Source organism: Meriones unguiculatus, chromosome 9, assembly GCF_030254825.1.
Source record: "Meriones unguiculatus strain TT.TT164.6M chromosome 9, Bangor_MerUng_6.1, whole genome shotgun sequence".
NCBI classification, from domain to species: Eukaryota; Metazoa; Chordata; class Mammalia; order Rodentia; family Muridae; genus Meriones; species Meriones unguiculatus.
In genome coordinates, this window is record NC_083357.1 from 89857690 (window position 1) to 89878708 (window position 21019).

General features: G+C 34.4%; 1 protein-coding gene across 15 annotated transcripts in view; it reads right to left on the bottom strand.

The window, feature by feature from the left end:
• Pcdh9 (protocadherin 9) overlaps positions 1-21019 on the bottom strand; it is a 939984-nt gene that overhangs the window by 582595 nt on the left and 336370 nt on the right. For 9 of the 15 annotated variants that reach the window (XM_060391504.1, XM_060391503.1, XM_060391512.1 and 6 more), the window contains exon 3: positions 13278-13379. The exons of the other annotated variants lie outside the window; for them this stretch is intronic. In XM_060391504.1, the coding sequence (XP_060247487.1) occupies positions 13278-13379 (102 nt within the window). The remainder of the gene's footprint in view (positions 1-13277; positions 13380-21019) is intronic. 15 annotated transcript variants of the gene reach the window in all.

Below are 21019 nucleotides of genomic sequence, written 5' to 3' on the forward strand. Positions count from 1 at the left end.
CTATGGTTCAAATTTAATATGGTATAAATTGGGAAATAATAGAAAAAAATATTTGTTTTAATCTTTTAATTATATTGGTAAATAAAGCCAAATTTTGGGCAGAGTGCAGGAAACCTTATGGAAGAAGAGGGAGACAGAAAGACTTGGAGCGGCCACGAACTTCACAAGGAGACCAACAGAGCCAAACATCCTGGGCCCAGTAGGGCCTGCAGAGACTGAATCTCGAACCAAGGACCATGCATGGAGAACACCTAGACCCTTCTCAGATAGTACCCATGACAACTCAGTTTCCAAGTGGGTTCCCTAGTAAGGAGAGCAGGGACTCTCTCTGACATGAACTCAGTGGCTGGCTCTTTGATCATCCCCCCCGCCCCCTCCACTGAGGGTGATTAGACTTTCTAGGCCAGAGAGGAAGATGGTTCAGCTAGTCCTGATGAGACGTGACAGGCTAGAGTCAGATGGAAGAGGAGGACCTCCTTATCAGTGGACTAAGGAAGGGGCATATGGGCAAGACAGAAGGTGGGTAGGACTGAGAGGAAACGAGGGAGGGGGCTACAGCGGGATTCAAAGTAAATAAATTGTAATAAATAAATAAATAAATGATAGATAGATAGATAGATGACAGATAAAAGAAAAAAGAAAAATTTATGATTTCATGTGTGATAAGAACTTTATTTCTTCAAACAAAACAAAGTAAGACAAAAATAACAAAGTGGAAAAGACATCTTTATTGTCGGGATGTCCTTGGACTGTTGTATTCTTATGTGTTGCTCGAGAAAGAATATTATTAATTAGCTTAGGCTGTACTTGAATTCACAAACTTGCTCTTTAACTAGGATCACAAGTTTGTGCCACCATGCCTCTTAATAAGATTTTGCTTTGTGAAGAAATAGCATTTGAAAAAATTAATAATTATTAAATATGTATTTAAAAATAAATTAATAAATAAATATGTATTTAAAGTCATGGTACAAAGCATAGTACAATCAAACCTTTATATCAGTTTTTTATATTTTATGATAAGGACCTTTATAATAAAGGACTCTATTAAAATTTCAAGAGTATTGATTAAAATATTAGAAAAAAATTTTAACACGTTTCCTACGTTATTTAGATCCAGAGGTTGGCAAAATAAACTATATGCAATTGATGCTTTTTAAATGTTTTTGTAGTCAAATAATTTTATACGAAATGAATTTCAACTTGTATAAACGGATAAATTTAGTTGAATTTGTTAAACGTATGCATTTACAAATAACCAACAGAAAATACTGTGAAGAGCGTTTTTTTGTTTTGTTTTGTTTTAAATACCAGTACTGGGGATTGAACCCATTGCCACAGAGTGTCTTCAAGTGTGCCTTAACATTTAACCAGAGTTAAAAATCCAACGCCTATTGAGGAAGAGTGTGTATCCTCTTCCTCTGTGGCTTAGGACAGCCACCTTGCCTAGGGGAGGTGATCGAAGAGCAGGCAACAGAGTTCATGCAAAGATTGCCCCTGGTCCCCTTTCTAGAAGACCTATGTGGAGACTGAGAAGCCTGAAGGCTACATCCTAGCAGGAGGCCTGGGTCTTTTCCACGCATGATTCTTGGTAGGTGCTTCAGTCTCCCCAGGCCCTGTTGAACTCAGAATTGTTGGCTCTCGTGGTATTCTTTTTTTTTTTTTTTTTTTTTAAATAAAATACGTTATTTAAAGTTTTGCTTTGGGCCATTTCTATCTAATATAAAATAATATGCATACAGTTAAACAGTTTCACAGTTCACAATTCACTTGTCTGCTTAGGAAATCTGGATCATATAGATTATGACAAACGTTTTAACAAACCATAAAATAAGCTACACTAGATGTTGGAGAGTGGGGCTGAGGTGGGACTCAGTGCTTGTTTTTGGTAGACCTGAAGCAGTGATCAAGTAAGGGCTTCATTAAGATGTGGAACTACCAATGGCTTTAAACAACGGCCCACTGCGTGTTCATTTTTTTTGTCTGTGCACAAAAAAAAAAAAAAAAAAAAAAAAAAAAAAAGAAGTCTGTGTCTAGGATATCTAGAAAGATTTATCTCGTGGTATTCTTGTGGAGAGGTCCTTCTACATCCCTCCACTCTTCCATATTCCCTGTGCTCTGTCCAAAGTTTTGCTGTCTCAATATCTGCTTCAATCCTCTGCTGGTTGTAGTTTTTCAGAGAATATTTATGATACACTCCTATCCTTTTCCCCATGTTCAACCACATCCCGTGTCCATACTATTTGCTCTTCTGAATGAGAATTAAGCATTCCAGCCAGGGTTCTCTTTAAGTCTGTGGATAGCAGTGTGGTTAGTTTAGGGTTAGTTGGTAAGGGATGAGGGCTCCCCTTTCTGAGGACTTGGGGACAGTGATAGGAGGGAGTAGACTGGGGGGGGGGGGTGGAACCAGGAGGTCTATGATCAGGGTGCAAATGGAATAAATGAATTTAAAAAAGTTAGATTCACCTCCACCTGAAGGGGAGCAGCCTTACCAGTCTACAGAGGAAGACAAAGAAGCCAGTCCTGATGAGACCTGATAGACTGGGGTCAGCTGGAAGGGAAGGAGGACCTTCCCCACCAGTGGACTGGGGAAGGGGCATGGGAGAAGAAGAGGGAGGAAGGGTGGGATTAGGAGGGGATGGGGGAAGGGGGCTACAGCTGGAATACAAAGTGAATAAACTGTAATTAATAAAAATAAATTAAAATTAAATAAATAATAAATAAATAATTTTTTAAAAATTTAGATTAAATTTAAAAAAAAATCCAACGCCTGAGATAAATGTTTTATCTCATTCAGACTGATACATGATCCATCATACTCAAATAAGCACATTCTTACCGGGGATTGGAATTTAGCCTAATAGAAGAGTGAAACTGATGAAGTAGAACATTGCTATATCATTCTGAAAGTCAAGCAGCCACTGTCTAGCCTGGACTTTTTCTCCTCTTTGTCAAATACCTAGATTACAGGCTAAGCATACAGTTTTATTTATTTATTTATTTATTTTTTTGCTTAAAACCTTTTCAAACCTTTGCTTGCTGAGCAGTTGTTTCTTTCTTTTCCAACTGTAAACAGGAAGCCAAAGGAGGTTTTATCTCAAGGTGTTGTTAGTTCAGTTAATATAATCAAAGTGTTTTTGAAGAGTGCCTGATACATGATAAGTTGTAAGTAAGTGTGAGCTATTTGTTTCCATCAGCGGCTCTCAAAAATCCATTGACCCATAATGAAATACTGAAACACACTGCAAATAGACCTGAACATAAAAAGTATATACCCAACTGAAAAATTAAGTGAAGTGAGTCTTAGCTGCATTGCATGCAATAAAAGTTCATTATATGTCACTTCCACTTTCTGTCTTCTCATTTTAATCCCATTCTAATTCATTTTGTTTTGCAGGATGTGTTGTACTCTTCCTTTTTAGCATTTTATGTTGAATAGTAACAACAAAAACATCTATTTTTGATCTTCAGATTGCTGTATGCCCCACTCATCACCATTAACTCTCACTGACAATGTTTCATAAATGTAGATTCAGACATTGGATAAAGACGGCCCTCCCTGTGGCTTAAGACCAATATCTGTCATCACAGACAAAGACTGGAATGACACTTAAAGAGAATTATATAGGTTTTATTCTACAAATACGATACAAGTATAAGTTGGTCATATGTTCAGCGTATTTCCAGAGCAACAAATATAATATTTTAAGTCAATGTTATATTTTTGAAAAATTAAAATGGTTTGGTGTAAAGTTACCTACTTGTGATACGTCACACTTTCAACTAAGTTTTTTAGACTAACATACAGGTTTAAGTAAATTCAAATTTTTATTTGTTGCTCATGAGATTTGTATTATATGTTGTTTAAAGATTTATTAGATTTTTAATTTATGTGTGTGATTGTCTATGTATCGGGGATCGGTATTTTTTTTTCATAATCTATGATTACAGATGCCCTGAGAGGCAAGAAGGAGTTACAGATCCTCTAAAGCTCAAATTAAAGGCAGTTTTGAGGTGGTTGGTTCCACTGCAGGACTTGTATACCCTTACAATCTATCCCTTAGCCATTTCTTCACCACTCATTTATTGGCATAAATGTGTATTCTAAACGTGAAACTGAGTACAGAATTCTACTTATAGCTAAATTTTTAAATTAGTGAATATTAGTTACATGAAATAGTGGATTATATTGTGACATTTTATTGATTGTATATAAGATATATGGGTCTCACTTTCTTATTAACTAATACTCTTTCTCCTCCCGCTGATCCTCATCCTATTCCCTAAAACCTCATTTTTCCATCAATTTTTCTCTTCATAGTTTACATTCCCAAATATGCAAAGAAAAAACAAGAACAACGTACAGTCTACAATGTATGTCTTTAATACGGACTTTTAGGTATGAATAAAATATAAGAATCAACCATAATAGTACCTTCATACTACCTAGATACTTTTGACATTTAAACTGTCTGCCAGCCCCACATAAACTCCTACTCTGTATGCCTTCGGAATAGGACACTTACATTTTGTAAGCATATAAATGCTGTTTGAAGCACTCAAAATCTAGTTTAAGTTTACAGTATCTTTCACAATTGGAGTTTCGTCAGTTTACATGACAACATGAAAAACCTCATAAAGTCCATATAAATAAATGTATTTGTTTTATAAAATGTTAATGATTTCATTAAAACATTTTGGTTGATATTTTGAAATTATTCATGCTATTAAGCAGCTACAGTACATGGTACACAAATGAAAATAAGTTTCTTTAATTTGTTTAGGTATATGCACTTCTAAATATAATTACTTTTAGCTGTTACTCAGGTTCTGCATCACTTAAACTGTGGTCAAAGGAGAGAATCTTATACTTCATGTGAATGGAAAAGAATGACATTGATTATTATTTAAATGCACACGCATTTCTTCAAATATATGTCACAAGTAATATTTTACATTTCTATATACACCTAATATATAGGTTAATGATTTCTAGTCCTCTCTGAAAAATTCCACAAAACATTGTTTATGCCTATGCACTCTCCAGGTATTCAAATGCAAGTGTTTCTGGCAGGATTTCCAGTCACTGTGAATGGACATGCATAGAAATTTTCCGAGAATTCTATACATCAGAGTCAAATTTAAAAACATATACTGGAGCTACATTAATTACGACTGCATGCAACTTTATTCACTTTATAAGTATTCATGAAACAGCAAGAGCTACATTTCATTCTCACAGCATGGTCATATTTATTTTCATTTTAATGTGTTGTTTCTACATTTACCCCAAAGACATTGATTTAGATCTTTTCCTCTGTTTTTTAAAATTTCAGTTTTGGTTGTTTCATTTCATCTTCAAGATGCTTCAGTAAAAGGCACTGTGGTTGTCACCTGCTTGAAAGGCTCTGTGTGCTTTTTCCAAGAGCAGCTGTATCACAGTTGTCATTTTGACTGGTAACCATGTCTTTGGCTGATAAGTTTCTGCCTGTGGCACACAGAGTGACTTCAAACAACTAATTAGCAGGAACTAGGCCACCTCAAGGTTTGACGCTGTCCGTCAAGGCTGTGACCACTGCTGACACTATCAGCAGATCTGTCAAATATGGCTCTTCCTGAGAATACAACCAAGCCCCTCTCTGTGGTGCAGCAAGAACTGGCAGAATATGTTGAATAGGAAGTAAGAGAAGGTGATGGTCAATCTATACAGACTCGAAAATTTGATAAAAGCTACTGAACTGCTGGGAAATCTGAAAGCCCATTTATTTACATGTGTTTATGGAATATAAGGGAGTCATCTGAAATAAATTATCTTGAAGTTTACTGAATGACTTCGTAAGGTTACAAAATATTTCAAGAACTCTTATTTAGCACTGAAAAAATATTATTATATTATCCATTCTAGAATTAATCATCACATCTACCATCTATCCACTTAAACAAAGATGAAACTGAATAGCAGATAGAAAATAGTAAATAGTGAATACAAAATTATTTAACTCCTTCAAGAGCCAAATCTGCAGAAATGTATGCATGCACATGAAAATGTCCATTTCCAGTTACATGTTTAATCGGTGTTAAGCCAACTATAGTAACATATTGAAAAAATAAAATCATCATTCTTTATAATTAAAAGTGTAATGTCTGTATAAATAACATAGATTTAATCTACACATGCATTCATATTACATTACCTAAGAATGTGAAATCTAATAGTTAGTGTACTTTGAACCAGATCGAGGTTGTAATAGAAATAGAGAAAGAGATCTAAGCTAAATAACCAGTGTATTTTCTCAAAAAAGAAGTAGAAGAAGAAGAAAAAAACTCATACAAGCTCTTTGCTTAAGTAAACTTCTCACTTTTCTACTGTCAGAAATCCAATCACTCACAATATACTCTTGATAAAGCCATTGAATTCTTATTGTCAACATATGTTGTACCTACTGTGTTGGTTATATTAGGCACCGTAAGTGTCTAAGCTTTCAATCCTTCTTACAAGGTGATGCAGAGATAGCTGTCTATCTTCTTGTACTGTAATATCTGATATATAACAAACTATGTCAGCTAGCTTATTATTGTATTACTGTAACTTGCTATATCTAGTATTCTTTCTACATTAATCAAAAATGAAGAAAGAAATAAGGAAAGTGTAAAAGGTCAAAAACCCCCAATAATTTACGAATCATCATTTGTTAAAAGCATGATTATTGAAAAGAACAAAAAGGAGATAATGGATAATTTGTTCTGTCCCCCACAAAGAAATAATTCAACATTATCTCTATTGGACAAGAAATATAGTCTAAGCTGGGTGTGGTGGCCCACATCTTTAATCCCAGCACTCTGGAGACAGAAGAAGATGGATCTCTGTGAGTTCTAGACCTATTTCTTCTATAAAGTGAGTTCCAAAACAGACAGGGCTGTTAAACAGAAAAACTCTGTCTCAAAAAATAAATAAATAAGTAAATAAATAAATAAATAATCTACACCTAATAAACATAATTATAGTCCAAAGCAGAAAAATGATGTGGACTAAAACAGTAAATCCAATCAAAGCCAGAGTATTTAACTTTCTTTTTTTTTTAATGTTTGAAAGCAGCAGATGACTACCATTTCCTTTTATTGCATTTGCTCTCTTACAGAATTATGAGCTGTGCTGCAAGCAGTTCTGTGCGGTTTGTTGATGGCCTAGGCACAAGGTACACCCATAGATTATTTTAAAATAGAAAATATATATTTGATTTGTATATTACTTCAACAAGCTAGTAAGTGAAAATACATGACATATATTATTGATATTATTGATAGTAGTTTAATGTATTTCACTTTTCTTCTGAGTGCTCCTCTAACTCACACTATGACACATTTTCAGCCTACCAAATGTTTCTATCACAATATTTGACAAAATTTGTAACTCCTCAAAACTGATGATAATTCATATTGATTTAAGAATCTACCAACACCTGTGTTATAAATTTACATAAAGGTTAAAATATTTCTATGAAAATATTTCCTCCGTTTGCCGTGTTGATTTGTTGCAGCGGTCCACGTTGGGAAATCCTAACCAACCATCTTTTCCTATGAATTTTACACTCGCAGTAACTGCCACATTTCCAAAATCTGGCATCTAAAACTCACACTTATTTATAAGCCCTTATACCAGTCTCCAAAATCTAAGATTTCCATCTGACATTAATAGTTGTATTTTATCCCTACAGGAAAAACCTAGCTTGCAAACTTCATATACTGAATACTAGACTATTTTGCAAGAAACTGTAGCATAAACATCAAAAAACAGTAATGGGGAAACAGTTATTCCTACTGATAATACATGTGTGTATATACATGTGTGTGTGCATATACATTCATGAATGTAAGTGTGCCTCTGTGTGTGTGTGTGTGTGTGTGAACTTCTATAACTATGAGATATGTCCCTGCCAAGTGAAGAATATAGAACCCCTAAGATCTATCCATCTGTATCCTAAGCTTGTTTCATATCTCTGGAGAATGAGGTATCAGAGAAGGGAAATGGCAGCTAAATTGATAGATCTGAGATGTTTAGTAAGGTGATAGGCATAAGTGATATGAAAATGATTGCATACCTTTCCATTTCTGTGCTTCTATTTTAAAAAACTAGGGAAAGGGCATAAGGGGAGAAGAGGGAGGGTGGGTGAGACTGGGAGGAGAACAGGGAGGGGGCTGCAGAAGGGACACAAAGTAAATAAATTGTAATAAATAAATATATAAATAAAATTAAGTTAAAAAAGAAAATTGTAACTTATAATTAAAATTATGAAAATGTTATATTATATAACATATAATAAAATATTACAAGTTATAAAAAATTATGGTGCTTTGTCTATGCAGTGACAGAAAGTATGGTAGAAAGACAAGGAGAAAACCTTTAACATGACAGTTTCAATTCAGCACCTTATATGAACTCTAATTTAACAAAAAAAATTCAATTATTAAGTATTTTTGACATTTGCTTGAGAAGCCTCTTTTTTTTTTTTTTGCACTTTTCAGATGGAATCATTGTATTACTCCAAGATCAGAAATCCTAGGATATGGGCAAGTTTTATACTATCAATTTCTTTTCTTTTTTTTTTTTTTTTTCAATGCAGTTTATTCAGGAATCTTGAACAATCATCCCACCCTGGGGGAAGCCACCCATAGCTTAAATAGCCTCTGGGTAGCCAACCCCAGCATGCCACGTGGGCAATGCAGATAGGTCCACATACATGGAAGCAAGCCAGATCTTTGGCCTTAGCTAAATGTGGAATTGTTCGTGACAGAGAGCACTCACCATCGGGAAGGTGGAAGGCAGAAACCAGCTCCATCTTTAAGGCACAGCATTCCGCAGCTCTCTACAGTTCCCCCTTTTTGTTTTAGACGCATCAGGCAAGAGTAGAGGTCTGATCTCTGATATTAGAAATAAATTGGGACTTTGTACTGGTGTTCATTTAGGTGTCATCCACCCAAAGAGCATCAGACCCGTCTGATACCTTTTTCTCAGAGGCGGGACCTGGGGCATCAACCCGCATGCAACCAGACATGCTCTTCTCTGGGTCCAAAGCGGCTGACCCTGAGTGCAGTGCTTAGCCTCGCATCGAGAGTGTACTATCAATTTCTAATAGCCTGACCTAGGTTAGGCTAAAACAACTTTTCTGACTACAAAATCACTTTGTTGTACAAATTTTTAATGTATTTTCCCAAAGACAAAACAGTGGTGTGGTAAATGCAGTAAACAATCTCTGAAGTGTTTGTTTAGATTGTTTGATCTCAAGCATTAACCTACAATAGTTAACTGTGCAGTTTCCTATCATGGCCACGGCTGTATTGTACTCATTTAGGCTGCTTTGTGGTTCTAAACTAATCACCTAGCATCATTGTCCTAGTTTCTCTTTCTGTAAAGTAAGAATAATTATTATACTTAGTGGATGAGACTGTAGGCAGAACTTATAAGTGGGTACTAGACCTATAAGATAGGATAAACATACTAAAATCTGTACACTGAAAGAAGGTAAACAAGAAAGAGGACCCAGGGTAAGATGATCAATCTTCACTTCGAAAGATAAATGAGATGGACATTGGAAGTAGGAGAAAACAAGTAACAGGACAGGAGCCTACCACAGAGGGTCTCTGAAAGACTCTACCTAGCAGTGTATCAAAGCAGATGTGGAGACTCATAACCAAACCTTCAGCAGAGTACTGGGAATCATATGAAAGAAGGAGAAGTTAGTATGACCAGCAGAGGACAGTAGCTCCACAAGGACCAAATATATCTGGGCACAGGTTTTTTTTTTATGAGACTGTATCTCCAACCAAGGACCATGTATGAGTATAACCTAGAACTCCTGCTCGGATGTTGCCCATGGTAGCTCAGTATCCAAGTGGGTTACCCTAGTAAGGGGAAGAAGAACTATTTCTGACATGAACTCTTTTGCTGGCTCTTTGACATCTGCCCCTTCCCCTGAAGGAGGAGCAGCCTTGCTAGGCTACAGAGGAGGATACTGCAGACAGTCCTAAAGATACCTGAGAAGCTAGGGTCAGATGGAAGGGGAGGAGGACTTCCCCTATCAGTGGACTTGGAAAGGGGCAGGGAGGCGATGAGGAGGGAGGGTGAGATTGGGAGGGAATGAGGGAGGGGGCTACAGGTGGGATACAAAGTAAATTAACCTGTGATTAATATAAATAATAAAAATTATAAAAAATAAATAAAAATCGATATTTCAACAATAAAGAAAAATACTTTTTCTCATATACCTTAAGGAAGAATGAATATTCAAAATTGTAAATAAGCATTTATAAGAGTTTACTTGACTGCATTTTAAGACAGCAGTGCATGCAATTATAAAGTTTTATATTCAGTGATAGATTAAAAGAATTAATGTAATGAATACAAAATACCTAGAGTAGTGTCTGGGACCAAAATATCTCAATAGCTGATATTAGCATTTCTCTGTAAGTACTCAATAATTATCTCTAGGTAAGGTATGATAGACTAAGAATGATAATTTCCTCATGCTTAAAGAACCAACAGCCACCAGTCTTTTGGCTTTACTTTGTATCAATTGACGTAACATAATTTTAATAACTTAATTTATATTAACTACCATTAATTAGCCACACTGTTACAGGAACAAGTTATTCTATAGATTCAAATATTTTCTATTAAAATTAAATATACCTTTAAGTTAATTAATGTAAATAAAAATAGCACTTAAGTTCCAAAAATATTCACATTTGGAATGTAGATAAATTTGCTAGAGTTTACATATAATATAAATAAAAATAACATCTTATAGAAGGTTAAATGAACCACTTTATTAATTGGTACTTGTATAATGACTGTTTATACTGGACACCTATCACTCAGAAATCTTAGAACTTTAAATACAACACACTTTTTACTTTATATTTCATAAGAAATACGAGACCTTAAACATTTGTTTTTAACAAAATCTGTGAAGATAACCTATACCCCCTGCACAGATGTAACCCATGTCAGCTCAGCCTCCAAGTGGGTTCCCTAGGATGGGGAACAGGAACTATCTCTGATATGAACTCAGTGGCTGACTCTTTGATCACCTTCCCCTGATGGTGGAACAGCCTTAGCAGGCCACAAAGGAAGACAAGGCAGCCAGTCCTGAAGAGACCTGATAGGCTAGGATCAGAAGGAAGGGAAGGAGGACCTCCCCTATCAGTGGACTTGGAGAGGGGCATGGGAGGAGATGAGGGAAGAAGGGTGGGATGAGGGAGGGAGCTACAGTTGGGTTACAAAGTGAATAAAATGCAATTAGTGAAAAAATAAAGAAATTAAAATATATGCATTTAAGGAATTAGATATACTATGTGTTTATATACACTTAATATTTCATAATTATGTGTAATGTATTTTAATCAAAGTCATGCCTGCTCCTTCAACTAGTACACTCTTTTCTACACACAAAAAGCACGTGTATTCTGCTTTTTAGCCAATGGAGTCCAATTGTTGTAACCCAAATAAAGAAATCTAACCTTCTGATGAGCATATAGAAATGTTGGAAGAGGTCACAAAGAAAGTGTTAGGTACTGCCGGTGAAAAAGAGCGTAAGCTATGAAAACATATGTTGTTGATTTCATCCGTGTTTAGTATCATAAAAACGACTGAGAGGATCCTGAACTGTGTTCAAAATTATTCACATTACCATTAGTTGAACATAACGGTGAGGTAAAAATATGTGAGATGAAGGGTTTCCGAAAATTATTTACTTCAATATTTTATAGTATAGTAAACTAAAAGTATTTCCACAGTGCTTTGATTATTGAATTAATGATACAAGTTGATATCATAACTATATATTTTTTCATATTTGCCTAGAATACCAATACAGTTCTTATGCACTGTATGTCTATGACACATTTGAGAGTAATTTTTTTTAATCTCATAATGTTTCTAAAACTTTCAGAAATTCTTCAGGAAACAATTTCTATAGACAACATCCATCAAGGAATTCTATATAATTTATTGGCTTACTATTAAAAACCACAGATGTTAAATATTATTAAAATTGCAATTCTTAGATATTTGAAATACACATGAATTTTGTTTACTTTTGTATTTCTTAATATGCCAGTTTTCACTTATGTAATTCTTTGTGATTGAAATTTTTCCCTGTGTAACGAATATTGAGTTATTTTTGTTAGTAATTAGGGTAACATTGGTTTGCTCTGGATATTAAGTATATATAATATATGTATATAAGATATAATATATTATAATGTAATATTATATATTATTTTATATCATACATATAATGTGATCACAAAAATGAAAGAGTTAATCAGACATCGTTGTTCTTGAAAATTTCAAATGAATTAAACTTAGATAAATTCACACACACACTCATACACACACACATATGTTAGAATATATTTTTGTTATGAAAGTGATTCCAAATATTTAGACTCCCAGAAAAAATAAGAAGAGAAAAATATAAACAGAGAATTGAGGACTAAAATAACCTAAAATGTTGCTTTAGCACTTTACGACCTCAACTAATTTTATTTTTTTTTACAAAAAAATTTTAGAATTTGCATTCCTGTTATCAATCTATGACATTACAAATGCTTTCAGAATGATACATTCCTTTACAGGTTAAGGATACAACTTACGAAAAAGAGTCTTCCAACAACTGTTTATAACTTTTATGCTTTAAATAATTTGTTAAAAATATAAATTCTTGCGAAACTGAACTAAAAACCCTCACAATTATAAATATTTTACACATGACTTCTATGGCTGAAGAAAGAAAGTGACATGTGAAATACACCTCAAAATTAGATTAGCTAATACAACATAATTTCTTTGAAATATGGCTTCTTTTCTATTACATATTAATGTGAGAATATTTAACAGTATTGAAATAAATATATCATATTTATATATTTGTATACATATTCCTTAGCTCAATTAATAAAAATGAATCAATCAATAGCATGTAACTCGAGAAGAAGTCAAGTCATTGTATTTTTTCCAAAAGCATAGCTAAAAATAAAATTTATATTCAGTGGTAGTAACATGATGAATTCACATTGATACCATCATATGATATATAGACATATGTTTCTAATCTTACTTGCTTTCACTTACATCAAAGCACTAGCAGGAAGACCACATCATAAAAACATCAGGAATTCAGAAACACCTGTAACAGTCAGCATGGTCTTTATAAAATATAGAGGAGACAGCAATGTCCCCGTACTAACTAACACTGTCTGTAAAAATGTATTCATACCTCAGAATGGCTTTCTTCATTCTCTTGAATGTGGAAACCGGTAGAGCTGGGGCATTTCTGATGTGTGACAGGAATATTGTCACTTTTGCTGTGTGAGTTACACTGAAAGAGATTACCAAATAATTGTGACAAACTACTCACATGCAGAGTGTCCAATGAGAGACAAGGCTGGTTGCTGTGAGTCTAAGGATGGAATAAACTTTATGTAACCAGGCCTCATACTCATAGATAGAACGCATTGTTATCTACCATGGCAAAGCAGTAAAATGCGTCCAAATAATTTTTTTTACACAAACTGGAAGGTATTATATTACTTGCTATTGTCTTAAATGTATTAGTGCACTTTTCCTATTCAAAGAAAAAAGAGTTATTTTAAGAAATCACCTATACTAAGTTTAGAATTGATCAGTTTATATAACTCCAGATGTTAAATTATAGGTGAGATTTTTCACTACAACAATATTAAGATGGTTGATTTCTATATCCCTTAAGGGAGCTGTTCATGTAAAAGCAAGCCATTTATCTCCTGCTTGTTCATTTATTCCTCTCTGCTTCTTTTCTTAGTCAAGGCAAGGCTACCAGGAAATGTTGCTGCTGTTTGGCTATTTGTTAAGCCAGTTTCTTTACCTACCATTTCTCCATGTATATTCATGCTGACTAATCTGCTTTAAATATGTCATGTACTATGCAGCTTTTTTTCCCTAAGAAATGTTTCCCAAATCCCCGTGATTCACCAGTTGTTCTTGGTTTGTGATTGCATTAGATTCATCTGGAGAACTTACACCAAGCACCAATGTCATCATTCTGCTTCCTATCAGTTAGTTCATAACTTACATTGTGACAGAGATTGGAGTTCCCAGGTTAAGAAGAATATTTAGGAGTCTATGTTGAATTATGTCACCCACCCGTTTTTTTCGGCTTGTTTGTTCCTTTGTTTAGTAGAGAGACACACCATGTGTATGCTATCTTAACATTTAAGGAGTCTGTAAAGTTATGTCTTATAATAAATAATAATCTAATTCTGGTACTTAATACAAAGGAGCCTTTAACCATCATCACTAATTATGTGTATGCATAGATGGCTGAAGGAAAGAGATGAGAGATTTTTCCACTTTAGTTTTCTGTTGCTATAGTAAAACATTGACCCAAAATAACTTGAGGAGGATTTACTTGACTTGTAAGTTACCATGCGTCACTGAGGGGTGCCAGCACAGAAGCTCATGGCAGGAACTTAATGGCAGAAAATGTTGTCGAACCCACAGAGGTACGGCCCTTATAGCTTGCTCTCCCTGGCTGTCTCAATTTGTTTCCTTACACCATCTAGGATGGCCTGTCTGTGGGCAGCACTGTCCACACTTGGCTTTACCTACTCACATGATTAATCAAGAAGATGCCCCTAAAGACTTGCTGAAAGACCAATTTGATACAGGAAATTCCTCAAGTAAGGGTCACTTTTCTCACATGACTGCAGTTTGTATCACATTGATGAATACTAACAAGTCCAGGACCAAAATGAGACCTTAGGTTTGACTCTCTGGGCAGAGACTTGAGAGATGAGCAGGTGAGAGTGTCTTAGTTAGTTTGTATTCAAGATATAAGAAACTACACTCATTGTTTTGAAGAGAAATATTTTGCCACTTCATGAGAAGCTATAGCAATTCAAATATAAAGAATGTGGAGATTAACTGGAATATGGACAGAAGTACATAGTATTCTGTATCATAGGATTCAATAGTAGACTTAATAATGACAAGTTACAAAACTGAACTCAGGATAAGAAATGAATGAAGTATTGGGGGGAAAACTTTTGTACCCTACTACACACAGTTAAAAATACAAACCACAAACAAAACGAGTTCAGTTGGGACATAGTAATTACACTCAGACAAATTCTTCCATTCCAAAAAGATTGTACCAAGAGGATTCTTACAGTGTTTCATTATGAAAGAGTCTCTTTTGTGTACCAGTGAAAGCATCAGAGAGAAATTTCAACCAACAGTTACTTCTTTTTTGTTTGTTTGTTTGCTTGTTGTTGTTGTTGTTTTAATTTGTAATTGTCAGAGTGGAAATTTCCTTTGGAAATTATTAATATGGGGATCAGCGCAATGATGAAAACATCGATACTGTAAACATTGTTGTGAGATAAAACATTAGAAAAATTCAAACATGAGAAAAAAATTCTTAGGGGGGGAATGATTTAATCAATATGGATCTTTCATAATTATACCTCAAAACTTCCAGCATAAAAGAGAAAAACATTTTAAATATTTCAATGTTTCTTCTACCGAAGTATTCAATTCACCAAATTCAATACGAATTGCTGTATTAAAGACTATGGCTAGTATTCACTTGGTAAAGACTATGTATTCCTATAAGTTACATATGGAAATCAAACTTGAGATGTTGTGAGCTCAGTAACAGCAACTTTATTAAATGTAAATCATTGTAACTACATTTGTTTTATACTTTAAAGCCTTCAATATTTTTCACTGCCTGTGATTGATAGCCTGTATTTTAATGTGTGGATTAAGCATGCTTTCCCAAAACACTCATTGTACTTGCAGAGAAAATGACTATTCACTGCCTATAGAGAAGCCTACTCAAAGTTGCTACTCAAGAAGGCGCTTTAGCTCTTTCCATTTTGCTATAAATCCTAAGAAAGCACTTCATAGTCATGATATCAAGAGAAAAAATCAATAGATGAAAAGCAAGAGAACATTTATGAAAAGTCTCACAACTGTAAATAAGATGCAGTTACTCGGTTTGTTGAAAGGGACTTTGTTACTTTTCCCACTTGACTCCAGTGTGGCAGGTGTGTTCATGCTATTATTTTGTTCCTTCTCCTACGGTCTTACAAAATCAAGATTGTTTGATGAAAATCAATGGCACGGTTATAAATCTACAATCACACAGAGGAGCTAACTTTGCACTCTGTGCGATATTTTCCATCAAATAACGAGTTTATTTGTTCAAACCTCCCACTGATTATGCCACTTTTCCCTATTTTAACAAACCAAAGATTGTTGCCATAGAAAATTATAAGACATCCTAGAAAGTTTTTGTAAGAGAAGTTAACAAGAAGGTGAAATTCACATACACGTGTGTACACGAATAAAATGTTAGTAATTATTTATAGTTGGTGACACTTACTCATCTTCTATACATAGCACAAGACATGTGTACCAGACTTACCGCCTCAATTTTATTCAATTTGTCTATCAAAATCACAAAAAACCGTTATATTAGTAATTCGTGAAGAACTCCCAGTCCTCTCGAAACTACATAAAGGATGTCCCTGATGTCCTCCAATCATTGTCACTACTGATCTCCTCAATCTGCTGTTGCCCACGTTATGGTGGTTTCAAATTGGAAAACATTAGCGATGATGTGGTCCTAGTGTCTTTTCAGAGAATAATTTCTCAGTGTACTATACATAGCAGCCAAAGGATATCTCTTCTTTGTATGCATATACATACAAAGTGCTGTCATGTGTACAGTAAATCCATTTTAATTTGGTGTGGAGTTACGCACTGTTTTGTTTTTTAGAATAAAAGTGGACAACATTTTTTTTTAAATGTAGTTGCTATTTTTGTATATGTTAATTCGTTGTGTTATAAAAAAACACTTCTTTTTTTTCCTCTTAAACCTCTTCTTATTCATATTTCATGGCCTCTTTTTTTTTTACTAATTGTTGTTACATGCATATATGTCCGTGTTGTGTCTGTGTGTGCGTGTGTGTTTGTGTATTCACTATGTTCATAAATACAATCAGCTCAGTCTTATTTGTTGCTTTTAAGTCTCTAGTTACTTGTATGTATGTTTTCAGGGATGATCGTTTGGTATTGGTGAACTGATCAGTCTGTTCCTCCCCTGCTGAAACTATTGCTCCTATTATCAGCTCTCCTTTGTTGCTTGCAGTTTCTCTGTAGGGTTGAGGCCTTGTGGACATTTCCCCACCCTCCTTGACAGGTTCATTGGTATCATCCACGTTCAGCTCAGGTTTGGGCACACATGTTGGTGAGACTTTATGGGTGTAGCCTCTTACACTACTAGGAAACACAATTTCACAGCAAAAATCCCTGATGCAATCCTCTGGTTCTGACAATCCTTTTGTCTCCTCTTTCTAAACATTCCTTGAGCCTTGGATGTGGAGGTGTTTTTCAGGTGTAGGTTTAGGACTAGGCTCCACAGCTATGCATATTGACTGCTTGTAATTTTCTATATGTCTTCATCTACTTGAAAGAAACATTTCTTCACCTTTTCCTTTTTGGTAAGTATTTTTTTAAACTAACCAAGAAACTGTATGTTGCTGCTCTGTAAGGTTATTTCTCTATTCTTTTAATGGACTTTTTCCTTATTAATTCAAGAAGAGACCTGTGTTTTGGTTGGTAGGTGATCACCAGAACAGCACCTGCAGTAGCAGCAGCAAATTTTGAAAATATAAATATATGCAGACAAAACAATTGAAATAATAAGTGAGTAGCATTATAAAACTCTCACAATAATTAATATGGACAAATTTGGTGGTTTCTAATTTTGTATCCTTTATTTGTAGTCATTTCTTTTTATCCATACTGAACTAATTCGCAGTAAAGTCATAGTTGCTAAGACTTAGAATCTATAGCACACATATTAGTACAAGAGTTAAATGCAGGCCTTTTGTAGATTGGGAGTACTCAAAAATGAACAGCAAACGCAGGAATGGATTGAGGCTTTTTTTCTTCCCTGGACCCCACTAACTTTTGCCAGGAAGTAGTTTCATGAGTCACCTCTTAAGTAAATGGACAGATTTGAATTTATTACCTGGATACGTGAACAGAATAAATCCTGCACAACTTGAAAGAAGTGTCACATTTCCCTTTTAGTGTTCTTTTTTAGTATCATACTCTGTTATTTTGTACCTCCAGACTTTTTTCTTCTGTATGAAAATACTAAAATGTCCTTTAAACCTCTCAAGAGTCCAACATCCACACTCTTCACTTTATCAAATCTTCTCCAACATTCCATTCAATTTTCTTTCAATTTTCATTTTGTACATATTTTTTTAAAGCTTAGAAACATCCTTTTCTCTCCCTTTTCTCTGTTTCTTCTAAAGCAGCTCCTTATTTCTTGCCTCTGAGGTACTTCATTTCTGCTTTGTTCCAGTAAATCATTTCTCCAAGGTTTGCAGAGACTATGATGATGGAAGTGGTCAGTAATGCCCTGTTAACATTTAGAAGCTGACTTCCACGTGTTGTTTATCAGAAAAACCATAAAAGTACAAAGGCTAACTTCGTGTAGTCTTGCCACACAGGCCATTAAACAGGCTAATGGGATTTCCTCAAATATAGTTCCCTGCAATCAAGTGAAATCAATGCATAAAGTATATATTTCTGATTGTACACTTTGCTTTGGTAAGTAGGCCACTTTTAAAACATTTGTATAAGATTTTTTTTTCCAATTTGAAACATTCTAACACAACTGTTGGAGGGGTATGTTTCAAAAGAGTTTGCGTACGGGAAAAACAATACATACAGGAAAAATATCTTAATACATCTACTGAAAAAAATATAGAGATGCTAAATTAAAGTCTTAAGGAATTTAGTGTTGTAAATTGGAAAGCATGATGAAACGTGCTCTTTTATTGGTTAAAAAGCTTCTTTTGTAGCTATTCCAAAAGAAATGCCTCTATCAGAAGCTGTCTGACATTTTCACATAGGTTCTTACAATTTGAAAAATGCACAGGCACCAAGTACCATAGCCCCAAATAGCTTTTTTTCAGTGTGTTATTATTTGTATGGCATTTCAAGGCAACCTTTAGTCATAAATATTGTGGTTACTATAAAGTTTAAGCAACTCCAGCCTTTATCCATTTCCTGAGAATGTAAGTCCTGTTGATTTCCCTATTGAATTTCAAAGCTCTTCTTAAAGGACTATTGACACATACAAAAATAGATATATAGGACACAGACATACAACTACTCTAGCAGGACATAGAATTCCTTCAGACAAGCAATTACTCAGGCTTATCAGCAGACTGTATTAGGCTGAATTCTGCCTTCTCTTGTCAGCATAATATTAAATGAATGCACAAAACAAAAAGCAAATGATTTTCTTTTATTGTACAAATTATTATACAAATTAAGAATTAAAACTAACACTGTCGAAGGCTCCTGTCCTTTTCCCTGTCTTCTCCTACTTCTGATATCTATCCTGTTGCCCTTCTGAATGAGGTTTCAGCCTCTTCCCTAGGGTCTTCCTTCTGGTTTACTTTCTTTAGGACTATAGATTTTTCATATGTTTAGCCTATATAACATGGCTAATATTTACTTATAAGTGAGTATATACCATATGTGTCTTTCTGCCTCTGGGTTACCTCACTCAGGATTATCTTTTCTAGTTCCATCCATGGAAAGAAAGAAAGGAAAAAAAGAAAGAAAGAAAGAAAGAAAAAAAAAGAAAGAAAGAAAGAAAGAAAGAAAATAAAGAATGGGAGGCTTTAGTTGGATACCAAGTGAATGAAGAGAAAGAAAGAAAGAAAGAAAGAAAGAAAGAAAGAAAGAAAGAAAGAAAGAAAGGGAGGGAGGGTTGGAGGGAGGGAGGGAGGAAGGAAATAAAGAAAGGAAAGAAAGAAAGGAAAAAAGAAAGAAAGAAAGAAAGAAAGAAAGAAAGAAAGAAAGAAAGAAAGAAAGAAAAGAAAGAAAGAAAAGAAAAAATTAGAAATAGAAATAACAATGTATTGCAAATTACATACCAGGATCCTTTACATACCAGGTACAATAAGTGCTCTGTACATAGACAACAAACTTGAGCAGGAAATATAAAAAAAAGATTGTTGAAGCAACAGATTGTGCAGTACTCAGTGCTGGATGTGAAAAAAGTTTTGCTAAATAAATAACATACATACATTTTGTATGAGGATACAGCCATAAAATTCCTTCATTAGAAATTACCTAGGCTTTATAAGTTAATGGAGATAAAAACCAGATGTAACTTCGGTTCATTTCTAATCACTGAAGAGTGTAAACTACCTTCATGGGGACCACAAATCATAGTTGCTTCTCTTAAGGTTATACAGTTCTTTTGACCCAATTGCTATGAAAGTTCAGTGAACTACAATTTCCTCTGAAAATATATTTTTATTAAAACCCTAATGTTCTACACTTTACAATTTATCCATTCATTCCTCTCAAACTTGCATTATTACCTTACTTTACAGAATGCCCTGAATGGTTTTGAATGACAAAGGGATTACGTGTTATATCCCTTCAATAGAGCTATATTAATGCCATTTGGTTTTCATATTGTAACTGAATTACGCATTTTAAATAAATGATTGTAAACAATGTAGAGCTTCCTACACACTTAAAAAGAAATAGCTCTGGCTGAATATATTCTGAAGAATGGAACAGCATACATTTTTAGTACCAAGATCAATCTCTTTTATATTTAACATAATTGTTTCAGATGATTTGAACACTTTCTATGATTTATTGTTATAAAAATTCTTGAGATTTGTCCTTAAATTCATCACTGAATTTTCTTTGTACTTTTAATACATCTGTAAATGGAATTTCTGCAACACAGGAATTATAGGTGGAATTAAAAGCTACTAAATATTCCCAACAATTTAGAAGGGTCCTGTATGATAAGGATTCACTTTTTATTTAAGATTGCAGGTTTTCTACTATGTGACTGAATGGAATAAAAACAATTCGGGGGGGGGGGTGAACTAAGCAATGGCCTTTATTTATTTTCATCTA